General features: G+C 43.1%; 1 protein-coding gene across 1 annotated transcript in view; it reads right to left on the reverse strand.

Annotated features, from left to right (window-relative positions):
• Positions 1–12,842: 12,842 nt before the first annotated feature.
• Positions 12,843–18,876, reverse strand: part of CNTNAP2 (contactin associated protein like 2) — a 1,631,342-nt gene continuing 1,625,308 nt past the window's right edge. Inside the window, exons 23-24 of the mRNA XM_025039033.1 lie at positions 16,391–16,471; positions 12,843–14,099 (exon numbers count right to left, since the gene is read on the reverse strand). Of these exons, the coding sequence (XP_024894801.1) occupies positions 13,900–14,099; positions 16,391–16,471 (281 nt within the window). The 3' untranslated portion in view covers positions 12,843–13,899. The remainder of the gene's footprint in view (positions 14,100–16,390; positions 16,472–18,876) is intronic.

Consider the following 18,876-nt stretch of genomic DNA (forward strand, 5'->3'; position numbering starts at 1 on the left):
GGGCGGGGCTCTGTGGGGGGCGGGGCCAGCGCTGGTCAGCCCCCCGCGACGGGGGCGTGGCGAACTCGCTGGAACCGGAACCCCCCTAGCGTCCGTTATGGGAACTGCATTTGTGGACTGAGGAAACTATTATAGAATGTTTCTGTTAACTAGACCTGTGTGATTCCGCCACAATGCGAAGCTGTAAGGAAATTTTTTTTTTTGTGGTAAAATATACATGACATGAAAATTTGCTATTTTTAACCGTTTCTAAGTGCACAATTCAGTGGTGTTAAGAACATTCGCATTGTTGTGCAACCATCACCATCGTTTTAAAAACTTTATCACCCCAAGCAGCAACTCTGTGGTCATAAGCAATCACTCCCATTCCTGCCTCCACCCCAGGCCCTGGTAACCTCTATTCTACTTTCTGTCTCTATGCTTTGCCTGTTCTAGATAGTTCACATAATGGAATCATACAAATTTGTCCTTTTGTATCTGGCTTATTTCACTTAGCATTATGTTTTCAAGGTGCATCCATGATTAAGGAAATATTTAAAATAAACATTCATTGGTCATAGAAAATTGATATTGTAATAATTTGAAAAAAATTATCAAGGGCTGCCCTGAGAATAATTAACTTTACTGAGCATGTACTATGTGGCAGGCACTGTGCTGGGAAGGGCGCATATGCCGTTTTTAAAATCTTTTCAAGAACAGTACAATGAAGAGATTATCATCAATTTCATATTTCAGGTGAAGAAGCTGAGGATTTAGTGGGATTAACCCAAACCAGTAAAAGAGTTGAGCCAGTTAACTGGCTCTGGGTTCAAATTCTTCCTTCCTAAACCACCCTGCCTATTTGATTACTCTTTCTTGTTCTTTTTCCTCATTGTACCTCTGTTTGAACCTTTAAATTAGCACCTACTACAGACTCCCGAATATTAGAGTTACTTGTGTGTATGACCCGTCTGCCTGACAGAATGAGTCTTAGAGAGAAGACCCTCTATCATTCATTTTCATCTCCAGGGGCCAGCACTGTGTTTGGCACATGGCAGGTACTCAACAGACGCTTGTGGAATTGATTGAAGTGCCTTAGCGTGAATGCCAGGGAGACAGGCTTGGTGCAAAGAACCCTCCCCAGGCTACTATTTATTTAATCAAGGTCTTTTAAACCACAAAGCACCTGGCTTGTTTCCTGGAAATCACCCCACCTGCTACGCTGACACCAGTTTCAGCACTCCTGCCTGAGGACTAAGGAAGGAAAATTCGAGCCACAGAGCCGTGTTCCCACAATACCAGTTTTTTGTCTGAGGTCGCTTTTAGTAGTTTCTTCTTCCAGTTTTTAAGGATAGACTTAAATATTATTAAAAGCACGTTTTTCGTATTTATGTCTTTCCCTGTAACCAGAGCAGAGCTACACAAAGGCCTACCTGCTCTTGACATGTGTGGTTAATAGATTAAACTCTGGCTGTGCACATGTTTCCACGAGGATATTAGGGAATTGCATTACACAGTAATATACATACCCACGCCTGATTTAGGTTAGTGTAAAGAGGGTGAAGTTTAGTATGATGTGCCGAGAATTGAAATCCAGGGACCAATATGAACTATAGCCACTTCTGCAACTTTCCCAAACTAAATTTGGACTGTAGTGATTGCATCTCCCTCCAGACTCTGTCCCCCGGTCAACAGCGATGTAGGTCAAGTTCTTCTCAACATTCTCTTCCTTTGAGGGGTTCTTCAGCCCCTTGGCCCTGCCCTACTCGTCTGCATTTGGGTGAATCAGAGCTGCTGCTTAATTCCCACTCAGATACCAGTCAGTAATTAAAATATTGGCCAATGAGAGATTTGCAGGTAGGGGCATTTATAATTCATTAAGAGAAGCTGGAAGAATGAAAACCTTCTAAGATTCAAAAGAAAGACGATTTCTGGCTTCTTGGTAAATGTATGTGCATGAAAGTCTTAAGTTGGAGAACTTGTCTGGGGATCCCTGACACTACCCACGTGAGGCTCAGAGGGTGGAGGCTGTGACGATGCCAGCCACAAAAGAGAAGCTGGTAGACTGACAAAGGGAGACGAGTTACAGTACAGCTTGGTCACGGAGATTCCGAGGATGTGAACAAAGAGCTGTGGCCTAAAGAATTTGGGAGGAGTTTATCAGGTAAAGAAGTGGAACGAGGGCATCCCAGCCAGAGGGAACCATTGGCATGGGGTGGGGGTGTATATATGCACGTGCGTGAGTGTGCGTGTGTGTGTGTGTGTGCAGTACATGTACCAGTACTGTTGGGGTGTAGCGAAATACTAATGTGTGCTTGTGGAGCACGTTGAACAGATAAGGGGTTGGGAGACTGGGTGGGCAGAAGATAAATCTAAAAATTCAAACAGACTTTTTAGCAATACCATACATGTTGAGAATTTAAATATTTGCTCAAGTGAGAAAGTCAATAGTTGTGAATCACTCTCTTGCCTAAGAATCTGCCATGGCTTCTTGCCCACAGGATAAGCAGTCTGGCTTTAATTCAAGTCTCCCCACCTTTACTGATCTCTACTCTTTACCGCTGAGCCCTACCCAGTTATCTCCACTCCCACTGAGCCACTTTATCCCAGCTTCTAAGACACACCTCACGCTTATTGCATGAGAGTTTCTCTGATGAAAATCTCTTCTATTCAAACCATACCCGGCTCAAGGGGCCTCCCCCTGGATTTCCCCAGTGAGTCCCTCTCACCATGATACCTCCCTTTCCTGAAGTCAGGTGGGCATTCTCAGAGACTGCTGGTGGAAGTGTGAATTGGTGCAAATTGAAAAAAATATATATCAAGAGCTTCATAAATGATTATATTCCACAAGGAATTCTCAAAGGACTAATAACATCTGAAAAGCTATTTACCCTTATTAGTAATCAATGAAATGCAAATTAAAGCAAATTAGATTAATATTCAGATAGCATTTTCCACTCTGCAATTTGGCAGCAACAGAAAAATGCTAAAAATTTGAGTTGATGAGGGTGTGCGGAGTGTAAATTGGTAAAAGCTTCAGGAGGACCCTTTGGCAATGTGAATCAGATACACATCAGTTGTTGGAGCATCCTGCTTCTAGAAATTTATGATAAAGTAATGATGGATAAACAAAATATCTGTAAGTATGTTCTTTGAAGCAATATTTCAATAGGGAAAATGCAGATACTATCTAAATGTCCAATAACAGAGGTAAAGTAAAATAGCAAAATATGTAGCTAATAAAGTGTGGGATAGATGTATATTGGAACATCATACAAGTCATTAAAATGATAGAAACTCATTAGTAATATGAAATGTGATTATGTTCTACTGTTAAGTGAAAAAACACTGGTCACAAAAGAGTATGTGCAACTGTGGCTCATGCAGGTCGAACTGTGTTCCCCAAAATGATATGTTAAAAGTTCTAACTCCTGGTACCTACGAATGTGACCTTATTGGGACATAAGGTTAAGATGAGGTCATACTGGGGTAGAGTGTTCCTAATCTAATACGACCGGTGTCCTTATAAGAAAGAAGAGACTCAGAGAAGTCGGCCATGTGAAGATCCATGGGAAGACAGAGGCGGATGTTAAGAGCGATGCAGCCACAAGCCAAGGGAAGCCTGGGCTTCCTGAAGCTGGAGGAGGAGGAAAGGATTTTATTCTAGAGCCTTCAGAGAGAGAGCAGGGCCGTGCCGACACCTTGATTTCAAACTGCCACCCTCCAGAGCTGTGAGAGAACAGATTTCTGTTGCTTTGACATCCGAGTTCGTAGTAATTTGTTACAGCAGCCCTGGGAAACCAACACACTCATGTGTCAGGTATCGTTATAGACAAGCATCATTACGACTGGCCAGGATTCAGTTATTTCTGGGTTCCAAGTCAGCGGGGGACAGCCAGTCACCCCTGCCTGAGGTTACAGATCTGAATTGAGGCTGGTTTCTGCTGCAGGCTGGACCCACCTCCTCCCTATGGTGAGGATGCAGGTGGTATTCAGGAGAGCCCCAGCCCTGGCACGGAACTACAGGATGTTTGGTTTTGAGCCGGTCTTGGGGCCACGGCAGTCACAGTGCATTGATGACATGCCCAGTGCCCCACGGGACTTCCGTGTATAAGATTCCTAGAAGCGTGCCCTTGAGGCTCTGTGTCTTCTCGGGTTGGGGTGTGGATCGTTGCTGCGTGGCTGCTTTGCCTCCATTTGTCTTAAAATAGTCAAACAACCGAACTGGGTCATGGTACAAAGCCTTCCCCAACACTGGGTTCTAGCAGCATCCAGCATTTGTTGAGTTTACCCCACCCCACATCACTAAAACTTCATCATCTTTCCATCGCTTGCCTTCCTGAGAGAGAATTCCCTTGAATCTACTTATTCTAGTTACTAAATCTTATTCCATTGGATGCTGCTCCTCATCGAAAGCTTGTCCCACAATGCCCAGACCAGCACTGTCCCTCCCAAACCCTTTTCTGTGTTGTGGGCCAGTGTGTAATGCACCGAGCACGTTGCTGCCACTGTGCACTAATGGCCTGAGTGCAGTTAGATGCTCCGTACCCCCAAATGTTGGGCCCCCATACTAGGATTAGATGAGCAGTAGACTCGTCTAGAGAGCTCACCTGTGATATCTCCTCTCCAACTTTTTAGAGTTGGTGGCATGGGTGACAGCTTGTTTCTCAAGAGACATCCCTTGGAGCTTCTGCTAGCGATTAGAGATCCCCAGCGTGACAATCACTCGTTTCCAAGGAAGCTCATCACGTGACCCAGTTTCTCTTGTTTGTTCCTTTTCCCTCAATTGTTCCAGAAAATAATTGTCTTCCCCCCAAATCAATCACGTAATACAGTACACGTCGAGGCGAGTCATTTTGGTTCAGAATAAAGTCATCTACCTGCTTTGCTCTATTGGCTGGTTTCGTGTTTTTAAAATCATTTACACTGACTCATTTTTTCCCCCCATATGGCCCAGACTTGTATTTTATAACACCAGATGGGGATACTAATTAAACGTTAGAGTTCGCTCCTGCAGCGCTTAAACCGGAATTCATAATGACAGGTCTGGCAGTAATCAATATATCTGCTACCCTTGCAGTGATTTAACGAGAATGCCATGGTTACGGCTTCAAATAAGAGCAAACGAGCTCTGTAAATTTTATTTGGAGGAGTTATAACTCGATCACCTAGAAATATATTACGGAAGCTTCCTGTATTTTTTGACAAAGCCTAAGGCATGCTTCCAGCAAGGCCGTGATTTAACCAGGAAACTTCTTTACAATGAAGTCGATAATAGGCGACACCTGCCCTCTGGCCCAGCTTCAGAAATATCACTTCAGCAGAAGTCTGTGCTGGTTCCACTCAGTACTAGTGAAAAATAATGATTTCACAATTAATGCCCGTTATTCCATCCATGAATCGGAAGTCGAGCTACGAGCAAAGTCGTCTGCAGGGCAGCCCGGATTTGGGACAGCAGCATCCTCCTTTTCCCCGCCGTGAGCTCCTTTGCCCTGGAAGTGGTGGCTGTAACGTATGGACAGAGGCGAGGAAGCCCTGGTGAGTCTGGAGGCCTGCCTCAGAGCAGCGGCTCCACGGTGCCAGTCTGCGGCAGCCCCCATGCTCGCTCCTCTAGCGACCGCTACTGCGGCCCTTCTTCCGACTGTTTCTCCCTTGACTGTAGGGGCCTGTGGCTTGAGGTGGGAGGATTGAGCAGGAGAGGAACCTCAGGACCGGTGGAGCTGCCTAAACCTCTGGTGTTCTGCTCTTCACCCAACTGGACTCAGGTGTCCCCTGAAGGCTACCGACGATACCCACTGGACACCCGGGCCCTCGCCCCACCGCCGGCCCGATGGGCCTCACCGCCCTCACTTCCTCGCAGGCCCTTACACTTTTCTCTTGTTTCTGCAGCATTTCCAGGTGGCAGGAAGGGAGGGAGCCATTGGTCTATGAGGGACCCGCTATCGTTTGCTTGAGACGGTGTGGTCTTGCCTGAACTTCAGAGCACTGACGCACCTGGAGTGTTAACCCTAAGTGATGTGCCTCTTAACTACAACATGTACACGTTCTAAACGGTCTGCTGCCACTCTGGGGTGCCTTAGAGGAGCCCTGTGTGACGGCTGATTTTATGTGTCCAGATGGCCAGGCTCTGGCACCCAGGTCTTCGGTCAAACACTAGAGTGGATGTGGCTGTGAGGGTGTCCTGCAGATGGGATTAACATTAACGATCGGTTGAGTTTAAGTAGAGGAGATGACCCTCTGAGATGAGGGTGGGCCTCATCCAATCAGTTGAAGGCCTCGATTCCCCAGGCAAAAAGAATTCTACTTAAAGATGGTAGCATAGAAATCCTGCCTGAGATTCCAGCCGGCCAGCCGGACCCATGGGTTTTGGACTTACCAGCTATCACGATCACATGAGCCAATTCCTTTTAAATCAGTCTGTCTTTCTTTCTCATTCTGCCCCTCTCCTCCTCCACCCCCTGCCATAAAAAAATCTTTCAAGTTGCTGTTTCTGACTCTCTCCAGCTCTGAGTTTGGTCGGAACAAATGGCCCCATGTGAGGAGCGAAGACATCTCTAGACCTGCTGGGTGGTGTCTCCTTCCTCCTCCTCCCTCCTCCCAGACACACTCACCCTCAGTGTCTAACCCTCCAAGCTCACTGTCCGCTCGGGGCCTTTGCACCGGCTGCTCCTTCGTCTAGACTGAGGCTCTCATCTTTGCAAGGTTCATTCCTCTTCCGTCTCAGCTTCACTGTCCCCTCCGTAGAGAAGTCCTCCCTCACCACCCATGGAAAGCAGCTCAAGTCATCCTGTCATGTCATCCTATTAAAATTAATTAAAGTTAATTTCCTGCCTAGAAATGACGTCTTCTTGCATGTTCTTTATTTGCCGTTACCTTTCTCCTCCCACCAGAGCCTGAGTTTCATGAGAGCAGGGCTGTGCCTGCCGCTCTCGTTCTCGGGTGAGTCACAAGAGTCCAGAATACGCCCCCAGGCACGGGGGACACTCCACACATTGTCATTCCGATTCCCGAATCTTGACTCCCCTTTAAAATCCACGTGGTGGGGTAATTACTGAAATACTCTCAGTCATTTTGGGAAGATAATCATATGTTGTTTTTCTGTTTTGTTTTTGAATGCAACAATTCTTTCTAGCTGCCCTACGCTTTTCCCTTTAATCGTTCCTGGCCTCAAAGGCTGCTCCTGGGCCTGGGCCTGGGCCTGGTCCGCCAGGTCTTAGGGGGTGAGCTCATGTTTCCTTTCTCTGTATCTTTCACGACTTAGAAGTGTCCCTTGTGTCCCATTTTAGCTATCTCCTTCTTAGACTTAAGAATTTTATCTTCCAACTTTCTATTTGTGAACACGAAATAAATTCATTATTTTCATCATCTTGGCCTTTTTCACCTCTGCCACACCTTAATTTAAATTTCTATTTTTAGAAGCAATGGCTTTCTCATGCTTCAATTCAGGAGACCTAAAAAAATGTTCCTTCTGTTCCTTGGGTGAAGACTTGGCATAACCATTTACTTTCCCTGTCCCAAGAGATTTTACTCGCCCCATATCTAGAGGATGGGGCGAGTAAAATCTCCTGGGACAGGGATTTTGCAATCAAAATGAATGCAAAGATCATTAAAATATGATTAGGAAAAAAGCCCGCGCATTCTCTTCTGGTAAAACCACTTGAGCCGTGGTCCGCTGTAGGCATGCCGAGCGTGTTTGTAGAGGGGAGAAGGGTGCTGGCAGAAAGTAATCTTCAGGCACAGGAGTTGTTTTGCCCGCGTTTCACTGAACTCAGGGTTTTCCCTGACCAAGGACAGGTGAACAGGAGCTAATGATCACTCATATAATCCTTGCTTCAAAGAGTTAGCTTTCATACATGGGTTCATCTGGGAGAACACAAACCCTTTCTCAAAAAAAGTAATAAAATTATCTCCTCTTTTCTGTGTTCTGGCAAGTCCATCCTACCGTTATCACTGACAAAGGGTCAAATTAGATGTATTTTCTTCAGTGTACCCCTCGCCCTGAAACGCCCGCTTTACCCTTCCCTGCCCCTCCACCCCCGCCCCTATTCGCTTAACAAATATTGCCTCGTGCAAAACAAAGTCGCTGTCCTTCTGGAACTTACCGATCTCCATGTCCACATGGTTTATGGGATGTGGGACTGGGCAAAAAGCAAGCACGTCGTGGCTCAAATGCTTACTGCAGACAACAAACCCTGGACTTGCTGGCTCACCCTTTAAACATGTTTGTTGTGAACGTTTAGAAGTGCTGACTTCCTGTTCTCAAAGAATTTCATGACATTCCCCTTGCATCGGTTGGATTCCATGCGCCAAGCAGAACCGCGACCGAGAACCTCAGGGCATAATGCTTCCTAAACGGACTGGGGTGAGGCTGCTACTGACTGGTCTCGAGGACGCCGGAAGAGCGGAGAGCCTGGGCTTTTACCCGGAATTCACACTTAGTTCGTGGACATTTAAAGCTTCACTGAGAAATGATTAAGAGGAAATGGCTTCCCAATGGTCACGGAAGACTAGAAACCGGGAGTAATGAGAGGGCTACAGAGGACATTTAGCAAGATTCACACCTCTGGACGCGTTGTAAATCCCTGCTACCTGGTTCGCTGGCCTGGATCCATTTGTCTAACATCCAGTGTTACTTCCTCATTCCAAATAAGGCTCAGAATATACTACGGCCATCACTTAACTCTAACCACATTTTATTAAGCTGTGTGTAAATTAAACCAAAACATGAAGCCAATATCCATTAAGCCACTTAAGAAAAATGGAGGAGGGGAGGAGTATGTGGCCAAAGAAGGTTAACGATGTTGTGTCTACGTAATACCTGTCTCTGAGGAGTGACTACATCTTCATAGCTTTTGGAAAGATTATGTTCTCAAGAGATGTAGACGTCTGGGCTTGGAACTTGCTTTGCGGAAGGCTGAAAATTGCTTCTAAGAGAATCAAATGGAACAAAACACAAAGAATCGCTTTTAGGATAATTAAAACTATTTTGGATTTTTTATTTATCAATCTGGTTTCTAATATAATCTTAGTTAAATGAAAGACATTCACAAAGAATATTAGGCATACATACATAATTTCCTGCTTTCATTCTAGTTTACATGCTGTTGCTTTTAGAGAGTGAAATTTTGTGTTATTTCCCAGGGATGGAACCCTAACTGACTTTACAGAAAGAATGTTTAGCCCAACTTTTCACAATTCTAACCTCCGTAGTCACCATGCTCACTGAGAAAATGAAAAACGTGACAAAACGAAACTTAGAATCAGTAACACTTAGAAGCGTTTCTTGGCCTACTTGAGAGGCATCCGCTAGAAGCGAACTGAGGCTTGGAAATGGTGCGGATCGCCCAAGTAGACCTGTTCTTAAAGCACATTTTCATCTGGAAAATAAACTCGTAGATGCATGTTAGAACTTAACACCTATGAGCCCCTGTATCTTTAGCACCTTCTGGCGGGCTTCGTTCACCAGGCGATACCAGCTTTACCACGCGGTTTCCCTCCTTCACTGACAATGAGCTTGACACACCACCTGTATGCGAAACTACTGCTGTGCAAGAAATCGAGAGTTTCCAGCATCGTCAATGCAGAGCCAGCGGGCTACGTGCGAAAGTCACATTTCTTTTTCGTGTTGTCTTATTTATAAGCCAGTCCCTCCAGTTGCACTGAGGGCAGGCGTAAGCTACAAGTCACACCCAATGGGAACTTGGGGCTTTCATGCATGTGAAGCTCCAATTGCTCTGGCCTTGGGCTGTGCTGTGCCCCTTCCCTGCCCCCAGGGTGACAGATTAGCTTCCTGGCAGTCTACCTGACTAGTAGTCTAGCAGCTGTACAGCGATGCCCCGTAAGTCTCCATGTTCTTGGATGTAGCCACGTTGCTTCTTTTGATGTGACTTACAACCATGGGCCGGAAAGCAAGTCTTCCACTAGGCTCCATTTACTTTGGCCTTTACACCTGGACTCCTAAGTGTTCTACAGTCAAGGATCAGTGCACCTCACAATTGTCCTATAAAGTAGTAAAACAGCTCTGACTCAAATATGGGGCAAAGGAGAACAAAGGTCTGGTGACCTGACGAAGGTCGCAGGGCAGAGCAGAGAGAGAGAGAAGGGGTCAGGACTGTCTCAGCTGACTCTCAGGGTCCTCACTTCCCAAAATATCATTTAAAAATGGTGCCCGTTGGGTTTTTAGCCCAAATCAGCTAGACACTCTGTTATTGTTTCTTACGTATTTCAGGATCAGCCAGTTCTACTGGGGCTAGTAATTTAGGACCTATTTTTGGCTGGCTAACTGGAATTCAGTTTGATAATTTGCTGCCTTTCTTTTTGAAAACTGCTAGATAGGATGAAGAAAAGGAGAAAATATGAAGAGGTTCAAACCAGGTACTGTATCCTTTGGAAGCGGGAGACATACAGGGCCCACGAAAACGTTTATAGCATAGGAGAAAGGAGGAGAGAAAGAACAAGTGGAGGGACAGAAAAGACCTGACCCTGTTGGAGGGGGAAATAAAAGCTTCTTCTTGGCGCTGCGTTTTCACATCTGCTAACTGCCTGCTTTCTCCTTAAGTGCGTACTGCACTTGGCTTGGCGGGCGTCTCTGTGCCCGGCCCTCAGCTGGCACCTGGTGGCTGCTGAACAGATGATGTTCGACAGGAGAACGAAGGCCCCTCTTTGGCTCCTGCCAGTTCTTTTTCCGGGGCCTCTGAACTCCTGCTCCGTTTAGTAAGGGAAGCTCATTTATCAAATGCAGGGCAATGGGAAATTTTCCAAGAAAGGCACTCCAAAGTCTTGTTCCCAGCTCCTCAATAAAAACCTCACAAGTCTCTTTTTTTTTGAGCAGTTGGTTGGAAGCCACAGGGGAAATGTTGTCTTATACATTAAAAAGGGCCAGAGAAGGGCTTAATAATAACATAACTTCTTACCTCTGGAGATAGCTTCCTCGAGCTCCAGGGAATGTTATTTTCAGAGCTTAGGATGGCGTTGATTTCACATTCATTCGAAGTCCCTACTCCGAGCTTCTCGAAATGTAGGTGCTTGCTTTATATGCAGAGGATGATTCCTGAACAACCAACCCTAAATCCACCATCAGCTTTCCCTGAAACTTTAAAATGGCCCCTTGTTTTTAAAAAACGGTTTTGTTTTTGTCAGTTCTTATTATGGAAAGATGCTACCACGGGCCTATTTGTGCTTGCTTGATCATGCATTGGAATATAAGATGTCAAGATTTTGTGAAACATGATGGACAAAGCGAGATGAGGCACTGAGCTTCGGTCCTGATGTCATGGCTATTTGGGCCGCATTGTCCTAAACTTTCAAGGGAGGTAGCTGGAAAAAGCTTTCTTTTCTTCACATAAAGAAATTATTTACCATTTAGAATGTTCTGTATATGGCCTTCATAACTGGATTTAGGAATTTTTATGAAGACAACAATTTTCATGAAGACTTCCAGCACTCACTTGGCACTTAGTTACTTAATACCTTATCCACTTTTTGTGTCCGGTCTGCTGGCCAGACTGCAACCTCTTTAAGGGCAGAGACTGCCATACCTGTCTGTCCTAAAAGATGGTGATGTGGGAGAGCCACTGATGCCAGCAGTCGTTCTAGTGCCCTAGGTTTGAAAATTTGGTGAGATGTGTTGGGTTTTATTTTTCACCTTTTGTGGCAGGAAAGTGAGAAGAAGAGAGAGAAGAGAAAGGGTGAGAGCATTTTAGCATCCGGGGCTGTTTCGATTGTTTGAATTCCCTAACCTGAGACAAAGCATAGAGAACAAAGCTATCGTGCACGGGAAATGCAAGAAATAATCAATGTCCATCAAGCATTATTTGTTAAGTACAAAAGTAGTACCTATAAAATAGGTTAAAAAGAATTAGAAACATTTCTATAACATAATGTTTAAATTTTGCCATTTCAATTTGACAGTATGTAAAAGAATCCCCAATGGTAGTCATCTTGGTTAAATAAATAGCCTTTGTTTTCAATATGTCATTTGTAAATGCTACATTGTTCTGAGAGTCTGTCATATTAGATACTTCTCATTTTTAATGCGTTTCATGGAAGAATGATCAAGACCTTTCTAAGTTAAGGGTGTTCATGACAGTGCCTGAGGTCATATTCCACAAGAAAGGGGCATTCGGATCCCCTCTTATCCTGTTACCTTGACTCGAAGGGGTTAACTGGTCCAGTGCCTCCTGTGGAATGTGCCATGTACTTGTGCCATGGGCCACTGGCAGCTCTGGATAACATTTTTCTTACTCAAGAAATTGAGATCTTCCAATAAGTTAGGCATTTGACAAGTATGTATATATAACCCAAGCAAACTAGAATTTCCATTTTATTGAGACAGGCTATCAGGAAATAGCATCAATACCTTTTAGGAATCATCTTACCTAGGCAGGAGAAGAAAAAAGATGATCATATTTAATTTCTTAAAATGTTGGGATCTAAAAAAACTTTTAAAAGTATTTAAGTACAAGAGCCTGGATTATAATCATCATAAATGGTAGTCATTCTAGAAATAACTGTGTAATCTTTTAATAAATAAATGAAATTATTTTTGGATGCTTTGATAGGAGCTTTGTCTTATTGGTTTACAGACAAAATCTATTATTTTTAAATAAAATCAATGCATTATTAGTTGGAATAAGTTGGTCAAAGTTCCTGATTAAACTGAGGTGTGCTTGACTAGACATATCTATTTTCTGAGAAGTGACAATCAGTTACGACTTTTGTGATGAACTTGAGGTTCAAATGCACCTGCCAGCAAAGCTCCCTGAATCATGGCACCATGTCTATTTGGATGGAACACAGTACATGGAGTAGATGACTTAAAACATGGCAGTGTTTCCCATATGACTCCAGAGGAAGAAAAATAATAATAGCAATCAGAACTTGGCTTTATTGTGGGTGTCCATTCAGAAGACACTGTCTGCTAGGATTTTGTCACAGGGGCTTAAAAACCAGAGATTTAAAGCAAAATAAGAACAACCTAATTTGCCCATTCACTAGAACGTGTCCATACTCTTCCTGCAATTACAAAAGAAACAGAGCAAACAAATCGTAATATCTGGCTCTAATTGCCCAGTGAGGTGCTTACACATACACATAATGCAACCCAGTATGTTGAAGGTAAAGCGGAAGAAAAATCTTTCACAACAGCCAGTTACAACTGATAGTTACAGATACTGAAGAGGTCTAAGATTACATACGTGGAGCCATATGATCTTGTAGTATTCGATGAAAAATAAAACCAACCACCCAATATGAAACTACTTGCTCTGGTTCTTAAGGCTCTCTCCATGGTGCTGATTATGCTGTAACCAACAGGTGCCATGCACTTTCTTTCTTCAGCTGCTTCAGGCAGGAACTGTGAGGAAGTTGGCATCGAATGAGGTCGCTTTGCAAACTGGCAAATGACAGGTTCTCTTTGCCCCTTCCTCTCCTTCTCCAATTTATAGGACACTAAAAGAAACATTATATGGACACGAACTAGTAACTACAACAGCCCATTAAAAGCTGACTAGATGCAAAAGGGAGAGAATGCTGGAGGCCATATGGATGTGCAACAGCTTTTCTCAAGAAAAAATGTCCACATTCTAAGGGCTCTTAAACATGTAGAAAACTTGCCCTGTTACCATGGGTTTTTAGAACACCTCTAAACACACACAAAATAAGACAGATATTACCTACAAATTTCAACCATTGCTGAAACTCTAAAAGCATTTTTGTATTACTTTGTTTCGATACTCAGCTATAAAGAAATATTAAAAAGTATTTTTTTGTGGTAATCAGTCTCAAGAATTTTCTGTTGCTTGCCTCCCCCAACTTGTGCTGATATTTTAAGGATGTGCTCAAGAGTGTGAAGCAGGGTGCTTTTGTCCCTTTCCCTTGCCCCTAACAATCCCCCCCATCCGACAGCCACAGAGCCACCCCTCAGATGAGCCACTCCTTTTTGCTTTCATCGATGGTCTCCGTGAAGTTGGGGTCGTTGTTCATGATGGCAGCGTCTGCGCTCTCTGCTGACTCTGCCCCCTTCGCTTCGTTGGTGTGGTAGGTGCCCTTGTGGCGGAACATGTAGCGAATGAGGAAGACCAAGGTGCAGAGAATGGTGAAAATCACCACGGCGATGACCCCTGGTGGAGAGAGGAGAACCAGAGGTTAAACGAACCTTACACACCCCTCAGACGCTCTTTTCCCCACTTCGCCTCGGTCCCCTCAAACACCACCCTCTCTCATGTAAAATACAAAACTGCAAAACAACAACTATAAAAACTGATAGAACTGAAAGGAGAATCAGATCAATTCACAGTTATAGTTGGAGATTTCAACATTCTTTTCTCAGTAACTGACATGACAATTAAACAGAAAATCAGTAATAATTCAGAAGACTTCAGAAACAGTATTAACAAACTTGACTGAAGGAGATACTACTAATCCTACATATCTTTCTGATAATAGGAGGAAATACTACTTGACTCATTTTATGAAGCCGGTATTATCTTGATACTAAAACCAGACAAAGATATTAAAAAAGAGGGAAGTATTGAGTAATATTCCTCTTCAATAAAATTTTAGCAAATCAAACCCAGCAATATGTAAAAAAGAATATATTATAATGAAATCGTGTTAATTCTAGAAATGCGAGATTGGTTTAACATTAAAAATAAGCTATGTAATTTAACTGCATTAGCTAATAAAGGAGAAAAATCATATGATCATTTCGATAGATGGAGAAAAAGCATATGACAAACTTCAACACCCATCTATCATAAAGCCTCTCAGGGAACGATCAGTAGAAGGAAGCTATCTCAACAAGATAAAAGAGATCTATGAGAAACTACAGCTAATATCCTACTTAATGGTGAAAGATGAAATGCCTTTCTTCTAAGTATGGAACAGTGCAAGAATATCAGCTTTCAGAACATTTATTCATAATTGTACTGAAAGTCCTAGTCGGTGAAATAAAAAAAGGAAAAGAAATAAAAGTGTACAGATTGGGAAGAAGTAAAATTTTTCTTTATTCTCAGATGATGTGGTTGTCTAGGCAGAAAATTCTAAGGGAATGTAAAGTGGTTCAACCATTTTGGAAAATTGGACGGCAATTTCTTACAAGGTTAAATATCCACTTTCTGTAACACTCAGCAATTGCACTCCTTGGAATTACCAAAGAGAAATTAAAACTTATGTTCACACAACACTTGTACAAGAGTATTTACAGCAGCTTTATTCAAAATAGCCCAAATCTGGACACAAACCAAACACCTATCGATAGGTGAGTAGATAAAACAAATGATAGTACATTCGTTCAATGGAATACAATTTGGCCATAAAAATAAATGGACTATTGATAACATGCAACGATGTGGGTAGATCTCAAAAACATTATGTTGAGTGAAAGAAAAAAGGCACATACAATGTGATCCATTTATATGAGACTCTAAAAGAGGCATAAGTAGTAACCTAGGTGAGCAGAAGCAGAGAGAGGCTGCCTTGCTTGAGAGTGGGCCAGGGGAAAGCACGGACTGCAGAGGGTGCACGAGAGCCTTCGTAGACAGAAACGTTATGTATTTCATTGCGGAGGGTTGTTATGGATGTATGAGTGACAACAGTCACTGACTTGTTACACTTAAATAAGGACATATTATACTTCAGTAAAGTTGATCTTGAAAAAGGCAAAAATCAATGAAGATAAGGATTATACTAGAATTTTGGACATGTGATTTAAGCAGCATTCTGAATGTATTCTGATTTTATTGTCATATACGTTTCTTATAGGCATCTACTTTCTTCATGTGGAAAAAAACCTACTGGTTAAGCCACGTCAACTGGCTGAGTCTAAAGTCCCTTGATACGTTTATAGTATTAGCTATACTCAGAGAGGCAGGAAAAATCTCTGTGAAACAAGGCAGAGGCAGGGAGAGAAGAAGGTGATGGGCAACAGGATTATCCATAATGAGCCAAAAAGGAGGGACTGTGCCAGGAGAGTCTAATTATCCTGCAGGAAGAGAAGAGAAGACTGGACTATCTTACATACTCCAGCTTATTAGTTTTCTGAAACCAGACTGACTCCATGCTTCCCATTTTTATAGTAAGCTATCCTGGACCACTTAGGATGTGAGAGGATGTGGATAAAGAGAGATCGGAGGGAATAAAGAGATGCCCTAGCTATTGCCACTGGCTACCTACTTGCATATTTAGATTCTGGCTGGCTCGCCACTACCATTCTTTTTTTTTTTTTTTTTACAAGTCTGCATTACAAAGCAGCCAGGTTATATTTACCGCAGTTTCTCCATATCCGTACTTTACAATCAGAAGTCATATTTAAGTAGACAACCCTTTTATTCCCTAGACTACGATTTTATTAAAAATGACTACTTTCCGCAGGTGAGTAGCCCCATGAAGGCCTGTCCTGTGTGTCACCTACCTCCAATGATTGCCGAGTTTCTGTTGACTCCATTTCTTATAGCTTGGCCTTGTCCTGGATTATATGGAAAATCAGCACTGGCTGTAGAGAAGGAAATGAAAGGTCAAGCAGGAGAGTCAAGGACACCATTAATCCCGCATGATCTGACACTTATCTTTTCATATAATTCTTCAACACTTCCTGTTTTCCCAAATGAGATCCCCATTTCAGATGTGCCAATTTTGCTACAGTTTCCCATGAGAATCGTAGCAATGTCCATCCCTGTTCCTGCTGTTTCCCTTTGCACAAAGCTCAGGTAAGGTCTATCCCTCCGTTGGAGGAACATTAGAGAATCTAAAACTACCTGAGCTGCGTGCGACAGTTCCCATGATAGCTTATGTATCACAATACTTTTCCTTAAGTTAGGCTGAAATCTGCCTCCTGTCCTCTCTTATCCCATTCACAGCTGGTGGCACTGGATAAATTTATAGTCGAGCTTTTTACAGCTTATGGCATTAGTTTAAAAAGTAATCATTTAAGTTAATATTTACATGGCTCCAATAAAACATTGTACATGTTAGGCATGTGTAAGGGGGTAATATTTCATAAAAGCTGAGAATATTCATTGCCTAATAAATATTCTATTTCTTTTCCTGTTATAAAAAATAAGTATCAGCTGTATTAACTTTAGATGTTTCTCAAAGATAAAATAAATTTCAAGCACACAAAAAGCAAATAGATCCTGAAGTCTATCTGTAAGTCAGGAGAGTATCATCATCCACAGAAGCTAATTCAGCTCCCAAAATGATTCCATGTTTGCTGGACTTCTGCTTGAGAAGTTGAGGGTTGAGGTAAATCTCTCAAAGGAAGCGGCTTCTGCCACAGAGGGTTGTCTTAGTCTAACCAGAGGTGTGGCTATTGGATGGCAACAACTAAATGTAAACAAAATCACAAGTAGTCGTCTGGCATAGCTAACTGTGTTCACACCGAGGAGGTAGGCTTGTGCTACGATTCAGGGAGAATCTCAGTTTTTCTAAGGCTCACGTGTTCCCAGGGCTATGGACTTCCAAGAATCCACAGAATAAAGATGAAAAGTCGATAGAGCCCTTTCTCCTACTTCTCCCCAGGAAACATGGGAACCAAACAGGGAGACTCCCGATTCTACCAGCACATGTCATTCAATCCTTTCTCTTAGACTCGATATACTTACTTAGGACCAGGAAAATGATCCTTTCCTAGAGGTTTCGTACTCTAAATTAGCTCAGCCATCAGTGCCGTGCACACCCACTGATTTGACTAAAGCCACAGACACGAAGCAACGAACACATGAAAGAGAATGCTGAACCCCTGGACTTTTCACATTCCCCTAAATCTTTAATTGGTGAATGTGGAAGAGACCTTTCAGTGGTATTTGCTCGCTTTAACTGGTCCAGTCCTCAGTCTAGTGAGACGGGTAGGAAAACAGGCAGAGCCGACGCGAAGCAAAGTGCAGTTAGTCACTTTCCTGCGCCCCATCAGGATTTTCTGGGTAGACAGAAGGGACTAATATTCAAAATTTCAGCATCGGCCCAAGAATGTGGTGCTCTCGCTTTTATAGGCTGATCGTGCAATATTAGATTGATTATAAAATTCCCTGCACAAATAAAACTGGCTTACATAAAAACATATCATATTTTTAGAAATCTCAGCTTTCTTCTTTAAATCTGAGTTTTCTTTTCAGAGAAGTATTATTAGTAGATGTGACAAATTCATTCATTCATTCATTCAATCTTTGTAGAGTGCATACTATATATCAGGCATTTAAGTGCTGGGGATACACAGTGAACAATAAAATAGACAAAAATTGTTAGTAATGAGAGCTTTCCACGCCTCATTGAAGAGTCTGGTTTGTATAGTCAGAACATTGACCTAAAGCAAGATGTGGTCTTGATTATGACCTGATCCACCTATAGTGAACTGTCTGAATTGTTCTGAAGATACGACACTGTAGCTCATGCACTCAGAGCACAGGAAGGCTAGGTTACTAGTGCACGCAATTCCCTGACTAAGCCATCCTTTGAAGCCTGAGAGCTGCTTTTCAAGGATGAAAACTAACACCTTCACTGCCCATCTTTGGCACAGTTTCCAGGCCTTTTCATGTTGTAATTACCCTTCCCTGCACACTATTTTGTCCATGTCCTTCTAAAAAGTCATCAGGCTTGGGATCAGAACCCAAGTAGGGTTAATTCCCAAGTCAATACTCTTCCCTACCTTGCCTCTGAGGGCCAGGAAGGGACAGACAGGTGGGCTGTGGAGGAAGTCCGGCTCTCACACACTCAGCGTGGGCAAGGCCTATGAGAGGAAGGGTTTTTTTAGGGGACAGGGAAGGAAAATTTGTCTTGTTTTGGACATATTGAGTTTGAGGTACCTATAAGATACTAGGTGGGGAGAGCTACTACACATTTGGCTGTCTTGAGAGGGGTCATAGTTCTCATCTCCTTCACACACACACACACACAGACACACAC

This window comes from Pteropus alecto, unplaced genomic scaffold (genome assembly GCF_000325575.1).
Source record: "Pteropus alecto unplaced genomic scaffold, ASM32557v1 scaffold48, whole genome shotgun sequence".
NCBI lineage: Eukaryota > Metazoa > Chordata > Mammalia > Chiroptera > Pteropodidae > Pteropus > Pteropus alecto.